This window comes from Amblyomma maculatum, chromosome 4 (assembly GCF_055883805.1).
Source record: "Amblyomma maculatum isolate TAMU_Amacu chromosome 4, ASM5588380v1, whole genome shotgun sequence".
Lineage (NCBI taxonomy): Eukaryota > Metazoa > Arthropoda > Arachnida > Ixodida > Ixodidae > Amblyomma > Amblyomma maculatum.
In genome coordinates, this window is record NC_139347.1 from 75,379,429 (window position 1) to 75,395,908 (window position 16,480).

At 42.9% G+C, this 16,480-nt stretch overlaps 1 protein-coding gene across 1 annotated transcript in view; it reads left to right on the forward strand.

Annotated features, from left to right (window-relative positions):
* Positions 1–1,139: 1,139 nt before the first annotated feature.
* The window catches only part of LOC146191435 (inositol polyphosphate-4-phosphatase type I A-like), a 38,275-nt gene continuing 22,934 nt past the window's right edge, over positions 1,140–16,480 (forward strand). Inside the window, exons 1-11 of the mRNA XM_084601981.1 lie at positions 1,140–1,331; positions 1,571–1,724; positions 1,912–1,976; positions 2,845–2,932; positions 4,612–4,830; positions 7,371–7,418; positions 11,311–11,429; positions 11,997–12,110; positions 14,415–14,494; positions 15,001–15,109; positions 16,060–16,259. Of these exons, the coding sequence (XP_084458107.1) occupies positions 1,607–1,724; positions 1,912–1,976; positions 2,845–2,932; positions 4,612–4,830; positions 7,371–7,418; positions 11,311–11,429; positions 11,997–12,110; positions 14,415–14,494; positions 15,001–15,109; positions 16,060–16,259 (1,160 nt within the window). The 5' untranslated portion in view covers positions 1,140–1,331; positions 1,571–1,606. The remainder of the gene's footprint in view (positions 1,332–1,570; positions 1,725–1,911; positions 1,977–2,844; positions 2,933–4,611; positions 4,831–7,370; positions 7,419–11,310; positions 11,430–11,996; positions 12,111–14,414; positions 14,495–15,000; positions 15,110–16,059; positions 16,260–16,480) is intronic.

Genomic DNA, 16,480 nt, shown 5'->3' on the forward strand with positions numbered 1-16,480 from the left:
GCAAGAATGGGGTGTTGGAGATTGGTCTAGTATTTGTCAACAATTGTGTATTTTCATGAGCTTCCACATATGATAACTGGGCGCATGCTAACGATTTGTTAAACATGCTAGTAAAGAATCTGCAAGTCTAAGCTGTATAGTGTTTAAGAAATCATTTCTGTACAATATATATCGTCATTGTTGCGCTTCATATCTTAGAAAAATTCGAGTTACCTTTTGTGTATCGTATTGAAGGCTGCGACCACTGAGTTTCTGACCTGAATACTGCGCAGATTTGGAGGTATGGGTTCATAAACTAAGCAAAAGACGGAAACAGCCGGGCAGGTCCAAGCTTCCTTTGTCATCTCTCTATTTGCACCCGAGTTATGAACTATCCCATACAACAGGCTTAAGGCAGACGTGAATAACCAAAATATGATTTATTATGGCTATATCCCTACTAGACACGGCAGACTCTGACTCTTCCAGTTAAGATAGAACAACAACCCATTCTTGTTCGTGGAAGCGTGTCGTGAGGCATGCCGTGCTCTTGAACTAAATTTTGTTCACTGCACGAGTTCCGATTCCATGGATGTTTTCGCCAACCGATCAACGATGAGGTTTGTAGCGTCGATGAATCTGTTGACGCAGTTCTGAATGCAGTTTTCCGTCTTGGAGTCCATTCTCGCACTAGGTTTATCGATACAGACGTCCCAGCACTTTTCCGTGAGCTCGTGCACGAGATACTGGTAGCGCTGCTTCTCACTTTCGCCTTCAATGAACGTATTCAATTCTTCTTCGGCACTCATATTGATGCTGGTGATGCTGAGGAACAGCGGCACACTTGACACGCTTTTCAGACACACAATCAACGACTGCACAAACCACACAGCAGCATGCACAATTTGCCCGCCGGCACGCAACAAAACGGGTCCAAACGATGGCAGACTGCTTCAGATTAATGATGATGATACCATATATTGCAAGTAAACGTTAGGTTGCTTAACTCGCCGTTACAATTATAATTTTACTTTAAAAAATACAGCTTGAATCACGATAAGCTAACAATGTTTTTGTAGCAGGGCAGATAGGCATTTAGACACTTTTTTTTTGTGCGACACTGTCAGCTGTCATGCCGGTCATCCGGCTCATAGTCATATTCGTCGGCTTTTCTCGCTGCGCGTCGGCAGGAGTGAATTGTAGCGCTGGCGTTAGTTCTTGTTTTAAACGTATTTTTGTTTGTGTAAGTGCTTTGCGCCACTGGAACCCACATACTTGCGTAGGTTTCGCCCGCAAATGTTTCGCTTGTGCGCTGTGATCGAAGCGGTCAACGGAAAAGGAAGAGCTGTGCGGTAGGTTGCAGCGGTTGCTCTTGTCGACTTGAAGGGCCGTCCGAGGGTGCAGTCAGCTGGTTTCCATTATCCCGCTGCTCTTTTTGTATCCAACGCTTTTCAGCAAAGCGCACATTCTCTGTTCAACGATGTGTTTTTAATATGGTTAATAATAGAAGCTGATTGAGAACATCCGATCGGCCTAACTGCTTCCGCTCTTATCTTGGCGTGCGCACCAGAGGATTGATGACCTCTTACAGGTTGTTTTGAGCCGGACCCAATGCATCTCGCTGCCAATGCGATTCAATGCCAAAGAACTCGCCGCTGTCGCATCTCAGCCGTCGTACAAGTTTGAAAAAGAGGGCGTACTTTTTATCAAGGAGCGGCAGGAAGGACTTTTCAGGCGGAATGATGGTAAGGTGGCCCATTTAATCGCTTTTGTTAGCGTTTCCATGTGTTCGCAATCATGCTGTGTTGTCCGCGGAAGAGAGAGCAATACCACAGTGTCTGCGCGCACGTGGGATGCTATTGCCATTGCGCAAATTATTGTCTGCATGTGCACACATGTATGGGCAGCACTGATTCTCCTTTCTTCCGACAGTGTTCACGGAACGGTGGTGCCGGCTAAGAGGCAACCTTTTCTTCTACTACAAGACGAAAGATCCAGTAGGTGGTCTCTTCCTGGTCGTATTTCTGAAATAAGCTTTTCTTGCATTTGACAGGATTGCATAGTTTCTGTTGTATGCGCTTGCAGTTGTACGCGCATGGGTGCAGTTGCTTCAGTATGGTCTGCCTTGAACACGCGTGCTGCGAAATTTTACGTTTCCCGGCCAAATTATGCATTCACAGTCACTGTTATTAACAGTGGTGAACATGGGAAGCCGAAAACTTCATTTACATCTGTCACATGTTCTCAGAGCCGGTACAAATTAATTCAAAGGTAGGTCATGTAACTTAGTCGTCTGATGTACACCCTTGGCTTACACAAACGCCTGCATCTAAAGTTGTTTTTAGCTAAGTTTGCTTTATGAACAGCAGTAACATGCACCATACAATAACCATTCATATTGAAGAAGTGACAGTCAGAGCTTGTATTAATCATCATATTGCAAATCTAAGAAATGACAATCAGAGCTTGTATTAAATTGTTTGTATCGCAAATCTAAAAAATGAATTGGAGCTTGTATTAATCATCGTATTGCAAATCTCGCTGCATTCATGTGTTCTATAAATATGTTGCCATTACAGCTTGATAATGAATAGTATCTTTGTTGCTGTTGTTTATTGAAGATTTACTATAATGCTTCTGATCTTGGTACAACCCTTGAAAAAGCATGCAACCTATCAATGCCAAGTTTTTACTTGCTGTCTGCTACCATATTCAGTTCAATTCGATTTTGTTTTAAAAAAGGTAGCTTGCAACGCACAAATCTTTACTGCCATCTGGTCCTTGCTTACAGAGCAGATGGTAAGATGTGCTGCTTCATTGCAACAAACGTGGCATAGTACGCTGTTCACAAACGTGTACTTGCAGTGTTCTGATCCAGTTGGCGTCATTGTCCTCGAGCGACATGCCGTGAAGGATGGCCCCATTTCAGGAGGTCTCTATTGTTTCACTGTCGGTAAGTGTTGTTTGCACGATAGCTTAAGGCTAGCTGTTTGGGAGGCTAGAAATATGATCTGCCCAATTTTATTTTGCTTGCTTTTCTCATTTACTGTGTCCAGGCTATTGGTTATGTAAAGAGTAAAACCATGCTCATATCTTCTAAGCTATGCTTGTTGAGTCAATTAGAGCTAATCTTATTCAGCAAAATTTTTGTGTTGTTTTCAGTTTTTTAATTCAGGCATATTAGTATATCTTTTTCCAGTTTCACTGCAGCATTCTTACGCTGCACTTATTTGTTTGCATTTACTTTGAATATGAAGCTCTTGACCCTTGGAGGCTTGGGACTGAATTTTATGTTAAACCCCAAAGACAGTAATTGCATGTTTGTAACCTGAACCTACACCATTATCTTTTGCCTTCCTAGGATAGGTGCTCATCCCTAACTTTGATATGAATGTGTTTTCTTTTGATTAGTGTTATATTTTTAAAATGTGTTTAAGGCCACTGGCCTTGATGAAAGGAAGATCCATGAATGAAAATTGACACACTAATGTAGCAGGACAAACGTTTTTAATAATAGACTTCTTACACAACACAACAGACAGAATCAACAGTTTCAACTGCATAACGTTAGTTTGGAGCAGCCTAAAAAATTTTGAAATCCACTTGGTTCCAGAAAATGGTGATGCCCTACATCACATTGTCATTCACCCTGCTAGCTGCTTCAGTGTAAATTGGTGTGGTTTGTTCCAACACACGCTGTTGTAATAGCATGAAACTCCTTGCAATTTATGGACAGCAGAAATTAGTCATGTATGCAGCGACTTTGGGATGATTGTCCATGGGACTGGCTGTACGTTACAGTGCTGCGCACTCATCGCCTTTGCATGGTTCCTGTATGATGACATCATTGTTTTGAGTGTAGCATGTTTGCAAACTTTAGGAACTAAAGCAACATTGCAGATAGGCATTCTATTTCTTAAATTAATTATCGTCTATAATGGAATCCCAAGTTTGTAATTGCAATTCCACATTTTTCTAAGTATAGAAGGTTTGGTTTGGTTTGTGGGGTTTAACGTCCCAAAGCGACTCAGGCTATGAGAGACGCCGTAGTGGAGGACTCCGGAAATTTCGACCACCTGGGGTTCTTTAACGTGCACTGACATCGCACAGTATAGAAGGAAATACATATTTGCTTCAATAGAAATCTTGGTTTTTGTTTTTACTCATTTAAAATAAGTACTCGTATGCCCATTTAAATTCAGTGACTTGGATGCTTCTATATTGTTCCATTATTATAAACTGTAGTACTGTGATTTATTGGTTGAAGCACACTTCGTGACTCACTAGTAACTGTGAACCCTAAACAAGGCAATGAAAGTTATTGGGATGCTTTTGCTGTCTTTATGCATCCTCAAGCCATTTCATTGGCAATGGCATTTGAACGAATTTTTCAGTGCCATGGAAGAAGAAATCGCAAATTACCGTTGTTTCTGAATTGAATTCTTGAACATAGTTTTTAGCCACTTTTCCATTATTGCAAGCAAAGTCGCTTAGTGAGTGTGGTACAAGTCATTATGTGTCGGGTAAAAGGTGCACATATGGGTATTGCATGGCAACGTGTGAAGCAGCAGCACTTGCTGCAAGCAAGACCGAACCTACCAGGATAATTGGGTCACTGAAATGGCCTTGCAGCTTTTGAAGGGGACGAGCTGGCGATGCATATGGCAGCCCAAAGCTCATCAGAACGCGAGGCCTGGACAAGTGTGCTGCGGGACTGCAGCTACGAGCGTGTGCGCGAAGAAGTGCAGGTCCTCCGTGCGCGGCTTCTATCCCGCCAGCGGGAGTCGGACCCCGGCCTTTACAGCAGTGGGCCCTCTGGGAAGCACCCGCAAGATGTGGACCCTGCCTCCTGTAAGTCCACGGTATGGTTGTTTAAGCATTAGCCCTGCGAAATGGCAACACTCGGCTGGTTTTATCCGTTTTCCATGACTCTGGTGTAAGGTTATCTTTGGAAAGGGGAAAGAGCAAAAGGTGAGAGCTTGAGCTCCGCTCCCATTGCCATCAGTTTTGAGCCGAAAAAAACTGACTGTGCTACCCCTCGATCTCTCCACGTCATTGGTCGGGGGCGTGGTAACTACCCATCCTGAGACTGCTAGAATGCTTCAAAATTCTTTTGCTCATTCCCACTGCTATAGGGTTCATAATATGTGTGATTTGGTCTGTGTTGTTTATTACTGCTACAGTGCAAAAGACTGCAATGAGACTATTGCACAGACTAAACTTACAACTGATTTTTTTAGGGTTTGCCAGTGCTTCAGTACGGCAGCAAACAACCTCATTTGAATATAACGGTTAAAAACTGATAAGATTAGCACAATAAAAGCTTGGCACATGGCACCAGTAACACTTGACCACCTCTAAGAAACCATAGTTCTTTTTCTGCCAAAGCTATGATAATGCAGTGCTTGTGCATTTGTTTTGGCGTCTATGAATTTTATAGGCTTCACTAATCTCTCTTGTGATTTTGATTCGGCTATTTGTCAAACCTTCGCATTGACATTTTTTTATTTTTTTATTTATTATTATTATTTTTTTTTTTGTCCTTCAGTCTCTGCAGTGAATGCCAAGATGAACAGCCGCAGTGTTGCTCTCTTTGTTACTGTGTCCCCATATCCATTCAGTGAGGCATCTGCCGGTTTGTCCCATGTAGTGCTTGCCACATGACAGTGAAATCCTGCATAAAGCATTGCTAGTGCACTGTACAAATCTTTTTGAGTGCTATTTGGCATATCCCACCTTACTTGTGTTGCAAGAGTTTACCTTGCAACAATGCTCTAAGACCTTGTCAGGCACAGAAGAAGCAACATTCACATCGACCCTGTGTGAAATCCTGCGTAAGTACGGGACAGCAGTGAACTTTCTTTTTTCTTTCTTTCAGTGGCTTCACTGTGGCCTGCACTCACAATATCTTTTAACAAGTTCTCTGAGATGGAGATTACAAGATTAGTTGGCTTTCCTGCTGCCTTTGGACTGTCTACCCGATTATGAAAACTGTTTTGCAATGCATGGCTGCAAATTTCTCCTTGGAATTTCGGAAACATAGTTTAGCAATACTGCACTTAAGAAATTTTAAAATGAACCAAGGCAGACGCCATTTGCTTGGAGGTAAACAGATTCTTTTACCTTAAAGCAAACGGAATCCGTTTACCTCCAAGTAAATGGCGTCTGCATTGGCTTATGCATAGCTACACTCTAAGTGACGCTTATCTCATGCTCCATGGCAGGCTTCTTGAAAACAACTAGCCGACTCAAGTGTGACACATGTTTTGAGATTTCTAGATGATTTTCAAGTCCTTACTAGGTATACAGTTACTGACGCAGGAGCCTCGGTCTGATAAGTTTTATCGTTTTCTTTCACTGCCTTGACCCGCTTGTCTTGACCCATGAATTTTCTTCTGAAGGGATTGTGAGGTTCTTAGACCTTTCCACGTGCTTCTGTGATTATCATGTATGCCGGCAATATGAGCCTAGGAGCCAGAAGCCTTTCACATCATTCCCTTCTGCTCAATTTAGAATTATCAGGCGTAATCTTGCCAAAATATGTCACTGAAATGCCCTGGAAAAGTTGTGCAGGCATGTGCTGCAAGACAGCTTTCGTAACAAAGTAGAGTACCTAGAGGCAGCAGAATACCCAACTTACCCTCTAATCTCAGTCTCAGAGAATCCGTTAAAAGAAATTTTGAGGGTGGGTTCGTGGGTCAATAAGCTCTGAGAACTTTGTCACACGGTAAACTCTTACAACACAACCAATGCGAGCTGCTCCAAGAAGCACCGAAAAAGATCTGTGCAATGTGCTAATGCTGTATGCAGGATTCCGCTGTCATGTAAAAAGCACTATGCAGGACAAGCAGGCAGATGCCTCAATGACTGTTATGAAAACATTGCAAAAACATGAGCAACACTGTGGCTGGTCATCTCTGCATTCATTGCACAGACTGAAGGAAAAAATAACATTTAGGTAAAAACCTATTACCCCATTTCCAGCCAGTGTAAAATTTTGGCAGACAGCCACATCAGTATCACAAGAGGGATTATCGAAGCCTTCAAAATTCATAGCCACTAAAACCAATGCACAAGCGCCACATCAATAGCTCTGCCAGAAAAAAGTACTATGCTTTCTTAGAGGTTGATATCGAAATGTGCACAGCTGGTCATGTGCTATTCTTGCCACGTGCAGAGCTCTTTTTGTGCCACTCTTGTCATTTTTTGTATGTGTATTTTGAGTTGAGTCTGCCACAGTACTTAAGCAGTAGCAAACCTCCAATAGAAATCAGTTTTCAATTCAGTGTTGTCTCTGTGCACTTGACCAATCTTCATCTTTTGTACTATAATGATGATGACAGAGCGACATGCCTAAGCCTCCATCTTATAGTATGTTGTTTATGTTTCAGGCAAGAAAGATCCACTCCAGAATGAGCCGTTCCTCGAACTTGGGTTGGGTGAGTGCAGGCTTATATATATTACATCATTGCTCTTTCTTCTTTAGGATACTTAGTTATTGTTATATGTATCATAATCAAAAAAGTGTGCAGCAATCGACTGCTCTACAACCGTTCTGAATTCTTTCTCTTCCTCGTTCTCTCCACGTGCAAGTGTGCAAACACACTTTGTCTTTATCACATTTCCGCCACACTTAATTAAAATGCTGGTGAGTGTTTAAAGTCCTCTAATGCATTACATAGTCTTGGAACCTTGTTAGAAGTTTCTTTTCACGTGTGCTTTTGTGGGGTGCAGGAAGAAGAGTAGAAATTGCTACTGTTGTGGCAAACGTGGGTTGCGGAGGGTCAGTTGTTCTGTGTTGGGCAAAGCCGAGCGCAGGGAAAGAGAGTGTCCAGGTTAACATCAGCAGTCTTGGTGTTAGGCGAGGTTAGACTCTGTGGGGTTTGGTCCACATTTCCGGGACGTGAACTGGTTGACACTCGGGTCCAGTCAGTTGGCAGCAAAATGTCAGCAAAGAGAGCAGCCGGAGCGGAGGACGGAAATTGGCGCTGAATGACTGCTTGGCTAACAGCCGAAAATTGGCCGAGTGCCACACACATCCATCATTCAGCAGTTATGAGGCAGGTCCACGTCACTCCACAACTCTTCGAGGCTCCGAAAACCGAGCAGCCAGCTTGGCTTGTACAGTCGACTTGCGAACTTGTACGTTGTCACCAGTCTGGAAATCGCGGTGCTTGGCTTCGCTCCGCTGGTCTGCGTAAAGCTTGCACTTGGCTTGCTTCTGCTCTAGTTGCTGACGTAAGAGCTTAAATGCTCTTGAAGGATCTGTCGAGAAACACTGATCCGGCAGGCCCATGGTGTTAAGTCTTGTGCGAGGCTTCTGGCCATGAAGCAGGATGACTGGGGCGATTCCTGTCATGGCATGTGGCGTACAGCGGTAGACATTGAGGTAGTCGATAGCTGTATGTAAATCACGCCTCTCGCACAGAGCTAGCTGAGCATATGCCTTGAATACGCTAATAAACCGTTCTACAAGTCCATTGGGTTGAGGGTGGTAAACCGAGAAGTAGCAGTGGCATGTTTCCTGTTCGTGAAGGAAAGTTTGCAGATTTGAGGATCAGAATTGTGGTCCATGATCTGACACAATCTCTTGAGGGTAACCCTCGTGAGCGAAGATGCAGAGAAGAAATTCTTTTATTGTTGCAGTTGTGATAGTACTTGTAAAAGAAATCTCCGGCCATTTACTGTGAGTGCGATTGCAAAGCGACAGCCACTAGAAGCTTGGTCAAAAGGTCCCACGATGTCTATTGCAAGTTTATACCAAGGCTTGTCTGGGAAGGCAACATGCTGTAGACGAATAGTGGAGACCTCTAGAATAGCAGCACTGCTGGAGGAATCATCTTCGACTTGCTGTACTTGACTGGAGCGATCGGACGACATACAGATAGAATTGAAGTGGCCACAGGTGGGTAGTAGAACCGCAGCAATAGCACAAGCACTCTGGAAGTGCTCAGGAAGATTTCTGTATGTGGCAAGTGCATATGCTGCAAGGAGTCTTAAGTGCCCGCTCTGATGTGTGTTCGCATCCTATGCGCTATACTGGAGCGACCTCTTCTGATAGCTCTTTTGCTTCACGGGAAGCTTGCTCGCACTGTCTATCAAGGGTCATGGCATGCAACAGAGTCAGGTAGGAGCCTTCATGAGAAGGCGTTCACGCAAATGGTGATTAGTGGTCTTCAGTACCAGCTGATCTCTAATCATGTCGTCCATGATGCTTCCGGACCTGCAGTCGCTGACTAGGCTGCGAAGGGCAGCGACATACTTATCAGCTCTCTCTTCGGTAGCTTGTACTCGATGGTGTGCTGCGATCACATTTACAGTGGACTTGTAGTGTGTCACCAATATGGAAATCGCCTCATCGAATTTGCACGGCGAAGCTCCTCGTCATTGAAGTGTGAGGCAGCAGCGGTAGGCGCTGCAGGAGACAAGGCGGTAATGTGTAGAAAATGCGCTGACCTTCCAGTCTCAAGAAGTTGAGCAAGATGGCCTTTCGCCGGTCCGCAGGAAGTGTGAAGGCACCAGACGCCAACAAGTAATTGTGGAACGCCCACTCCCATTGCTCCCACGGAAGGGCAGGACGACCGGGAGTTGGCAGCAAGGGCAGCAGTGACTGAAGGACCGAGAAGCTCATTACGGGCAATTAGCAGTCCGCGTTGAGGTCCTGACGTTGCCAAATATGTTGTATCATAATCAAGACAGTACACAGCAATCGACTGCTCTACAACCGTTCTGAATTCTTTCTCTTCCTCATTCTCTCCACTTGCGAGCGTGCAAATACACTTCGTTTTTATCACAGTTATCAGCTCTAGTTTAATTCATATATAGCTACTATGGTCTTGAAGTATGTGTGCTTCACGTGTGAGGATAATTTATAATGCCTACATATCTTTATGCAGAGGCTACTTCGTCTGTGCCAGGGCACTTGTGGAAGTGGCAAAAGGGATCGTGTTTGCTATTTCATATCTTGCACAAAAGATGTGACTGTAATGGAATCAAACTAGGTTTGTGTGCACCATCCATCTGTTAACCATTTTGTCATGCTACAGAGTCTCCGCACAAAACGGACCAGAACTCATGCTCTGCAAAGGTTTCTGTCAGTAGTAGGTTAATCTGAAGATTGGCTGCACTATGAAGAAATTCCGTCATTATTGTGTAGCCTTAGGCCAATGCTGCTGCAGTGCTTTTTTCGTGTTCTGATTTTTGTTATTTATTTCTAATTTGAACTAGCCCAGTCATATTTGTTAATGATATATAGTGACTCTGGATAGCAGCATGAGAGGTACTACACTGACACATTAGTCTTAGGCCCAGCGTTTGTACCCATAATAATTTCTAGTTTCTGCCCTCTTGAGGCTGCTAAAAGGATGTATTTTTTCGGTTGTTTAGCTAAGATGGTTGGTCGTGATTGTGGTTTTCAGATCTTTTTGCTTACTAGAAGACATTTTCAGTGTACCCGAGGCTGTTTCAGTTTAGCGGAGCCTCTCATTTTTCTTTGGTGACGGATTAATCCAGCCTAACATGAATTAGTCATGCTTGCTCAGGGATTCATATTTGAAGAACAGGTGTTTAAATGTTGGTTAACAATTACTAGATTTTTATGTACTGGACCTATACTGTGAACGTGGAACCCCCAGCAAAGGCTCTAGATTAGTTTTTGTCACTCAAGACTGTTAATATGCTCTGAATACTCAGCACGTGGGCATCAGTATCTCAATGCTGCTGTCATGGCCATGATGGAATCAGCGAACTTATGTCCTGCAGCTGAAAGTATCTCAAACACTGTCTTGTATACAGCTTAAAAAATTCTGTGTTTCAACAGCACAACTCATGGATGATCTGGATAAACTTTCAGAGGGAACATATACAGAGTTTCTGATTTTATTTTGCATTGACCAATGAGACAAGCTCGATACGTTCTCACAATTAGTCGTCTGACCTGACTTTTCGTTTTTATTTTATTTACAATGCTGTGCAGCTCGAGGGGCAAGGTAACAAAGAATTGTCAAAGAGAAGTCAAGGACAGGCAAAACAAATCAGTTTTAGTACTTCTGCCAGCACTCCGGTGCAGTTCTTGAACTCTGCTGGGACTCAACTGGTCCCTGTACACCAACAGCTGTGTACTGCTAGCCCAGAGCATCGTAACCGTTATATGAATCTCATTGGAAAATTTGACTTCTTGATACCAGTGTACCAGTGTACAAAACTGCTTACTATATGTCCCCTTTAAGGATGATCTTGATGATTCTAATGCATTTGTTCTGTTGCATTCTGCGTACGCCTGGTATATGCATAATGACCTCTCTCTTGTTTTTTTTTTTCTGCGACTCGCAGCATGCGACAACCTGCGTTGCGATGCCGACGGCCAGCCACCAAATCCGGTGGTTGTGGTCCTCACTGGGAGGCCCCGGCATGGGCTGTGGAGCAAGTTTGCTCAGACAGAAGTTGTTGAAGTGAGTGCTGACACTCCCCTCATTAAAGGTCTTCAGCGCTCTTTTGATAGCGTGAAACTCGCAGGTACAGCGCAGAATGAGAGTGGCTTTGCTTTATCCTAGCTCGTCGTCTTAAAGCTGCGAATCGCATACAATTCATATTATAATGCTTGGGTACATCGTGCATGCATGGCATGCTGTCGGGCTGTTTTACTTGATGATGTGACCCAAAGCGCCGCAAGATGCTACGCTCGTGGCAATATGAAAAGGCAAGGTGTGCAGGCTTACGGGCCACTTCTATCGAAAATAGCTCTTACTGTTGCATCAAATTTCTAATGCTACAAATGTTTTTCTGCTCTTCAACATTCTTTCATACAGTACAGCAGTTCTGCCTAAACCTGATGTGATTGCTTGTAAAAATATTTCCAAACTATATTACATATTGATCGACAGGGGCAAACTAATCTTTCATGCCCGATGTGTTCTCAGTGCTGCATCAAACTTGTCAAACATTTCGCTGTTAAGCAGTTGACCGCACTGCGTGAAAATGTGCTCAAGGAAAGGCAACGTGCTGCTTACTTTGTGCAGAGGAGCAGCAATCCGTGTTTCCTGACCACTGTGGGGTTTCTCAAGAAGCAGGCCTGTGCAACCACCGAAGTCAAGCTTTGTGTTTATGACGTCAGGGAGCGAGTCACGTCCACTGTGAGTGCTACGGGATCTCACTGCTTTACTGTGCCATGGTCACGGCGGCTGCTGTGACTTCAAGACCAGTTTTTCTGTCCTTCCTTTTTTTTTTTTCCCTCTACTTACACTGCACTCTTGTGGGATTTTGATGAGGTGCGAATATAGAAGAAGTAAAGGCACATCATGCCCTCACTGAAGACAAAGAACAATGTTTACAAAATGAATAGGCGTCGAGTTAACAGTCAGACAAAATCGAAGTTGTAATTTAAAAAAATGTTAAAAATTAGTGCAACCAAAATGCAGTCTAATTTACACAAATGTTAGAAATTTATTATTCTTTTATAATTTTTTTAAATGTTGTTTGTAGTTTAGCGTTGCACAGAACCTGGAAACCTGGAAATGTCTTTATTTCTGTTATATAAGTGTAGCGGCGTTGCAGGCCAAAATTTGCAGTTTTGAAATGAGAAAGTTCAGAATATACTTAATTCTTGTTTATTGTTAATTTGAGATTACACCTTTAGGTGATTCCAAAACAAAAGGGCATTTTTAAAGGTCGTTAGGAGCAAAACTACAGGAATGATGAGACAGAAGCAAGGTGACAACATGGGCTGGTGTGTTGTCGCCTCTGTCCCGTCATTTCTGCGGTTTCTTACGATGTTGGCCTACAACCACGCTCTATTAAGTGGCAATTTAGATGGCATAAATAGATACCAGTTAAACATTAATTTTTTTATGCACCAGATTGTTGAAGATTGGCATATTACAAACTTGAGTTTATTCACCAGATTTCTTAAGCTTTAAAATTACTTACTCTGCTATGCCAATGTGCTGTGACAAGCAAAAGTAGTGTGAACTTGTGACCCCCCCCCAGCTTTCTTATCTCTCTATATTTATCTTTTAGTAACCACTTCATAGTGCCTTCTGTTGCATTCTGCATTATTTCACTTTGTTCTGCAGCTTTTACTTAATGATTTCATTTGCACATGCATATATACGCAGTGTAACAAATGAAATTCAGCAAAGAGTTCGGCACCAACTCTCCTAGCTTGTTTTGCTCCAGCTAGTACGTTGAACCTCGTTATAGCGAAGTAGTACGAAGCATGGAAATTCGTTCATTATAACCGATATTTGTTTTAAAAGTGTGCTTACAAAAGTAAGTTTACAAATAAAAGGAAACAAAATGCGCACTAATATGGACAACACAAAGGTGCAAAAGCACGCAGTTTTTTAATTAAAAGCTTGGTATAAACATGAAATCTCACCTTTCGTTTCATGTTGGAGAGCAAGAAATGAGTACTCAAGAAGGGTATGTTGCCTCCACGCACAATTTGTGAAATGGAGCCAACACACTCTGGGGAGTACAGCACACGCGCACAGGTTGGCCAGAGCGGCAGAGGCGAGGCAGGGGCTCATGGCATGACGAGGCACTGTTGATGACATGCCAGTCACATGCCTGTCAGCCGTTGCATGACTCAAGTGGCAGCGATGGGCCATTGGTGCTAGTTTTCGATGTTGCCGCTAGATAACGTGGTACACGAACGCGCGGGCGATTTAAACACCCCTCGGCGGCGGCGCTCGGGTCAGGCCATGGCATTCATAACCTCAGAGATCACCGCGCTCGGAGGTGTGATCTCGGAGTCTATAATTTGTTAGCAGTAGTTTTTGTTGTTATCACAAGATGACGTGGTATGCGAGCGCACTTCTGCAGTGGACGATTGAAAAATAGCATTTCTTGATGTTTTTTCCAGCTCCTTTATGAATTTTTTTCCGGTTTGAATGCAAAAAATTTGCTTCGTTATAACCAATCTAGCATCAAATTTTGAATCTTTTGTTTCATTGTACAGAAAGAACTCCCATAGAAATAAAGCATGGACCAACCAAACTTTGATTTTAGTTTGTTTTATCCAATACTAATTCGCTATATCTATGTTCGTTAAAGCGAGGTTCAACTGTATTGACTAAGACGACACAAAATTAGCCTAACGTGGATAATTGCTGACGGTATTTTTGCAACTTTAAAGCTAGTTCACATATTTACTTTGGCTGTCGACTGCCTCAACCGTGTCCCAGTTATCTTTTTCATTGCTATAGTAATGGTGCATATTTCATAATGAGGTTGAGCCTGTCGTGTCTGATGGCAGTTTTCACTGGGAATGGGAAAATACAAAGCTGCTTCTTGCTTTCCTTTATCACTTAAGGCGTGAGATAGGATATGCTGTGCTCAGCCTGCAGGTAATAAATTTTTTTTATTGGTTTCTTTCTTTTTTTCTTCAATGTATATTGCGTTATAGCCTGCGGGCGCTTGTGGTTACTGGTTTTCAGAAAACTCTGCTGGGTGAAGCCACTTTTGCCCTGGGTACACTAGTCCAGATGCCTGGCGGATTCCTTCGTCTTGCTCTCATGTAAGCCTTGCACCAGCAATTATCATTTGCTTACAGTGCATTATGCACATGAGGACTTACCAATGGTTTTTCATAAAGCTGCATGCTAGAGTGTTATAATAATTTCAAGTGAAGTGCTTCCAGCTCTGTATGTGACTAGTGCATGATTGAACACATCAGCACCTTCCCTTGGCACATTTTTTTTTTAAAATTTTATTTAGTAGCATTTAATATCTCTACTGAAAGGTCATGCCATAAGGGACACTTCTCGCGGACGCACGCACGGATGGACATGCTGGCGAGGCGAGCCATGAGCCATTAATGGCTTTCACCTTAACACCTCAGGGAGCAGCTCCCTAAGTGGGGCACAAAAACTGCACTGCTCCTAGAAAGGAAGAGCCAAAAAATTTGTCTCCCTTAAAAAAGTGTAGGAGTATCATTGTGGTGCCGGAAAAAAAAAAAAAGGAATAAAGTAGCTTATTCATATAATGTCTTCACTAATTTCTCTCTTCTCTTTCTCTGTACAGATCGCCGTCCTATGAAAATGTAGGTTTTGTAACTGTCACTGCAAGAGAACTTGAACCTGAACTTTCTCTGGCCAATAAGAAGGATACGGGAGATCATTTTTGGCCTACGGTAAGATGACAGTTTAGCTTTTAGGCGACATAGTGTCAGTCATCTTTGATGTGCAGTTGTAGTTAAGAAGTCTGTTGTGCAATAAAAATATAGCTCTTATAGAGATCATACTAATAATGAAGGGAACAGTCGCACATCTGCTAAAGTGCGGCTGTCATTTTGATCCGAAAAATATGTGAATCTTGATAGCACAGGCAGAAAGTGTTGTTTGTTCGTCCAGTTCTTTGAATTCGGTACTGTTGAAATAGAGTAGTTTGGAGGTTTTTAGTTGATAGAACTGCCCATGGAATGCACTACAGCTCTCAGATTCAGTTGAATGAAAGGTACTCTTTGTGTGCACTATGTCGAAATTGTAAGGCGAGCTTGTCGAAGAAAGGTGTCTGTTCATCTTGCTTGCATCACAGGCATTAGAATCAACCCTAGTGAAAGAAAAAAATTGGCTGCTGTATCTGAAACTTTCTTGTGTCGACTCCGCTCATTTGCGTACACCTGAAGCCCATTACTGTACAGAGCCCATTCGTGCTTCCAAGTTATTGCATTAGGAGCGCTGTGGACAGTTTTATCCAGTTTTTGCCTTTGATGAATTTTATTATTTTGCTCTTTATGGCACTGTTCACATTTTTTTTGCCAGCAAGTGACCTTACTAAGAAGCTGGGAGATCATAAATGGGAAAGCCTTTTTTCTCACCATTTGATTGACGATGACATTGAATTCTCTTGCATTTTGTGATTGTTAGCGGAAATGAATGTGGCAGCGATACTTGTACTTTAGCTTTTTTTTTTAGCCTTTTCTAGTGTAAAAAAGATGCATTTCAAGTGGAAATAGTCTTTATCATTAGAATAGGGTAATCAATTGGTACAGGTCAACTTAGAAATGTCCACATTGGGCACCAGCACGTTTCTTGCGCATGTGTGTTCTTTTCTTTAAGGACTGGCACGTGGCGTTTGCAGGCTGATCGCCGTCGGACATACTCATTGCCAGCGTGTATTCCGCGTCGTGCCTGCACTCCTCTTCATGCGCAACTGCGGGTCATTTTTGATAACCTCAGCTCCAAGACATATCGTTTCCACACAGGCCTGGGAGCCGAACTCCGTGTTCATGAAATTATGGCTGAGAGCAAGCTCTCTTTCTCTTTCCCCCAGCTGCTTCTGTGAGTGCTATCGCTTGTCACCAGTAGAAACTGGTAGTTTGTGACAGTTGCACTAGTAGAAGTGCTTTCTTCAAAAGTGTTCATGTAAAAGTAGTTGTCATCCAAAGTGTTTCTTGATCATTGTGATACACATTTAGTTAACTCTCAGTTTCATTTGAAGTTATGGACAAGTTTTAACTATGTGAAGCACACAGGTGAGGTACTGAAGTTTTGCTAACATC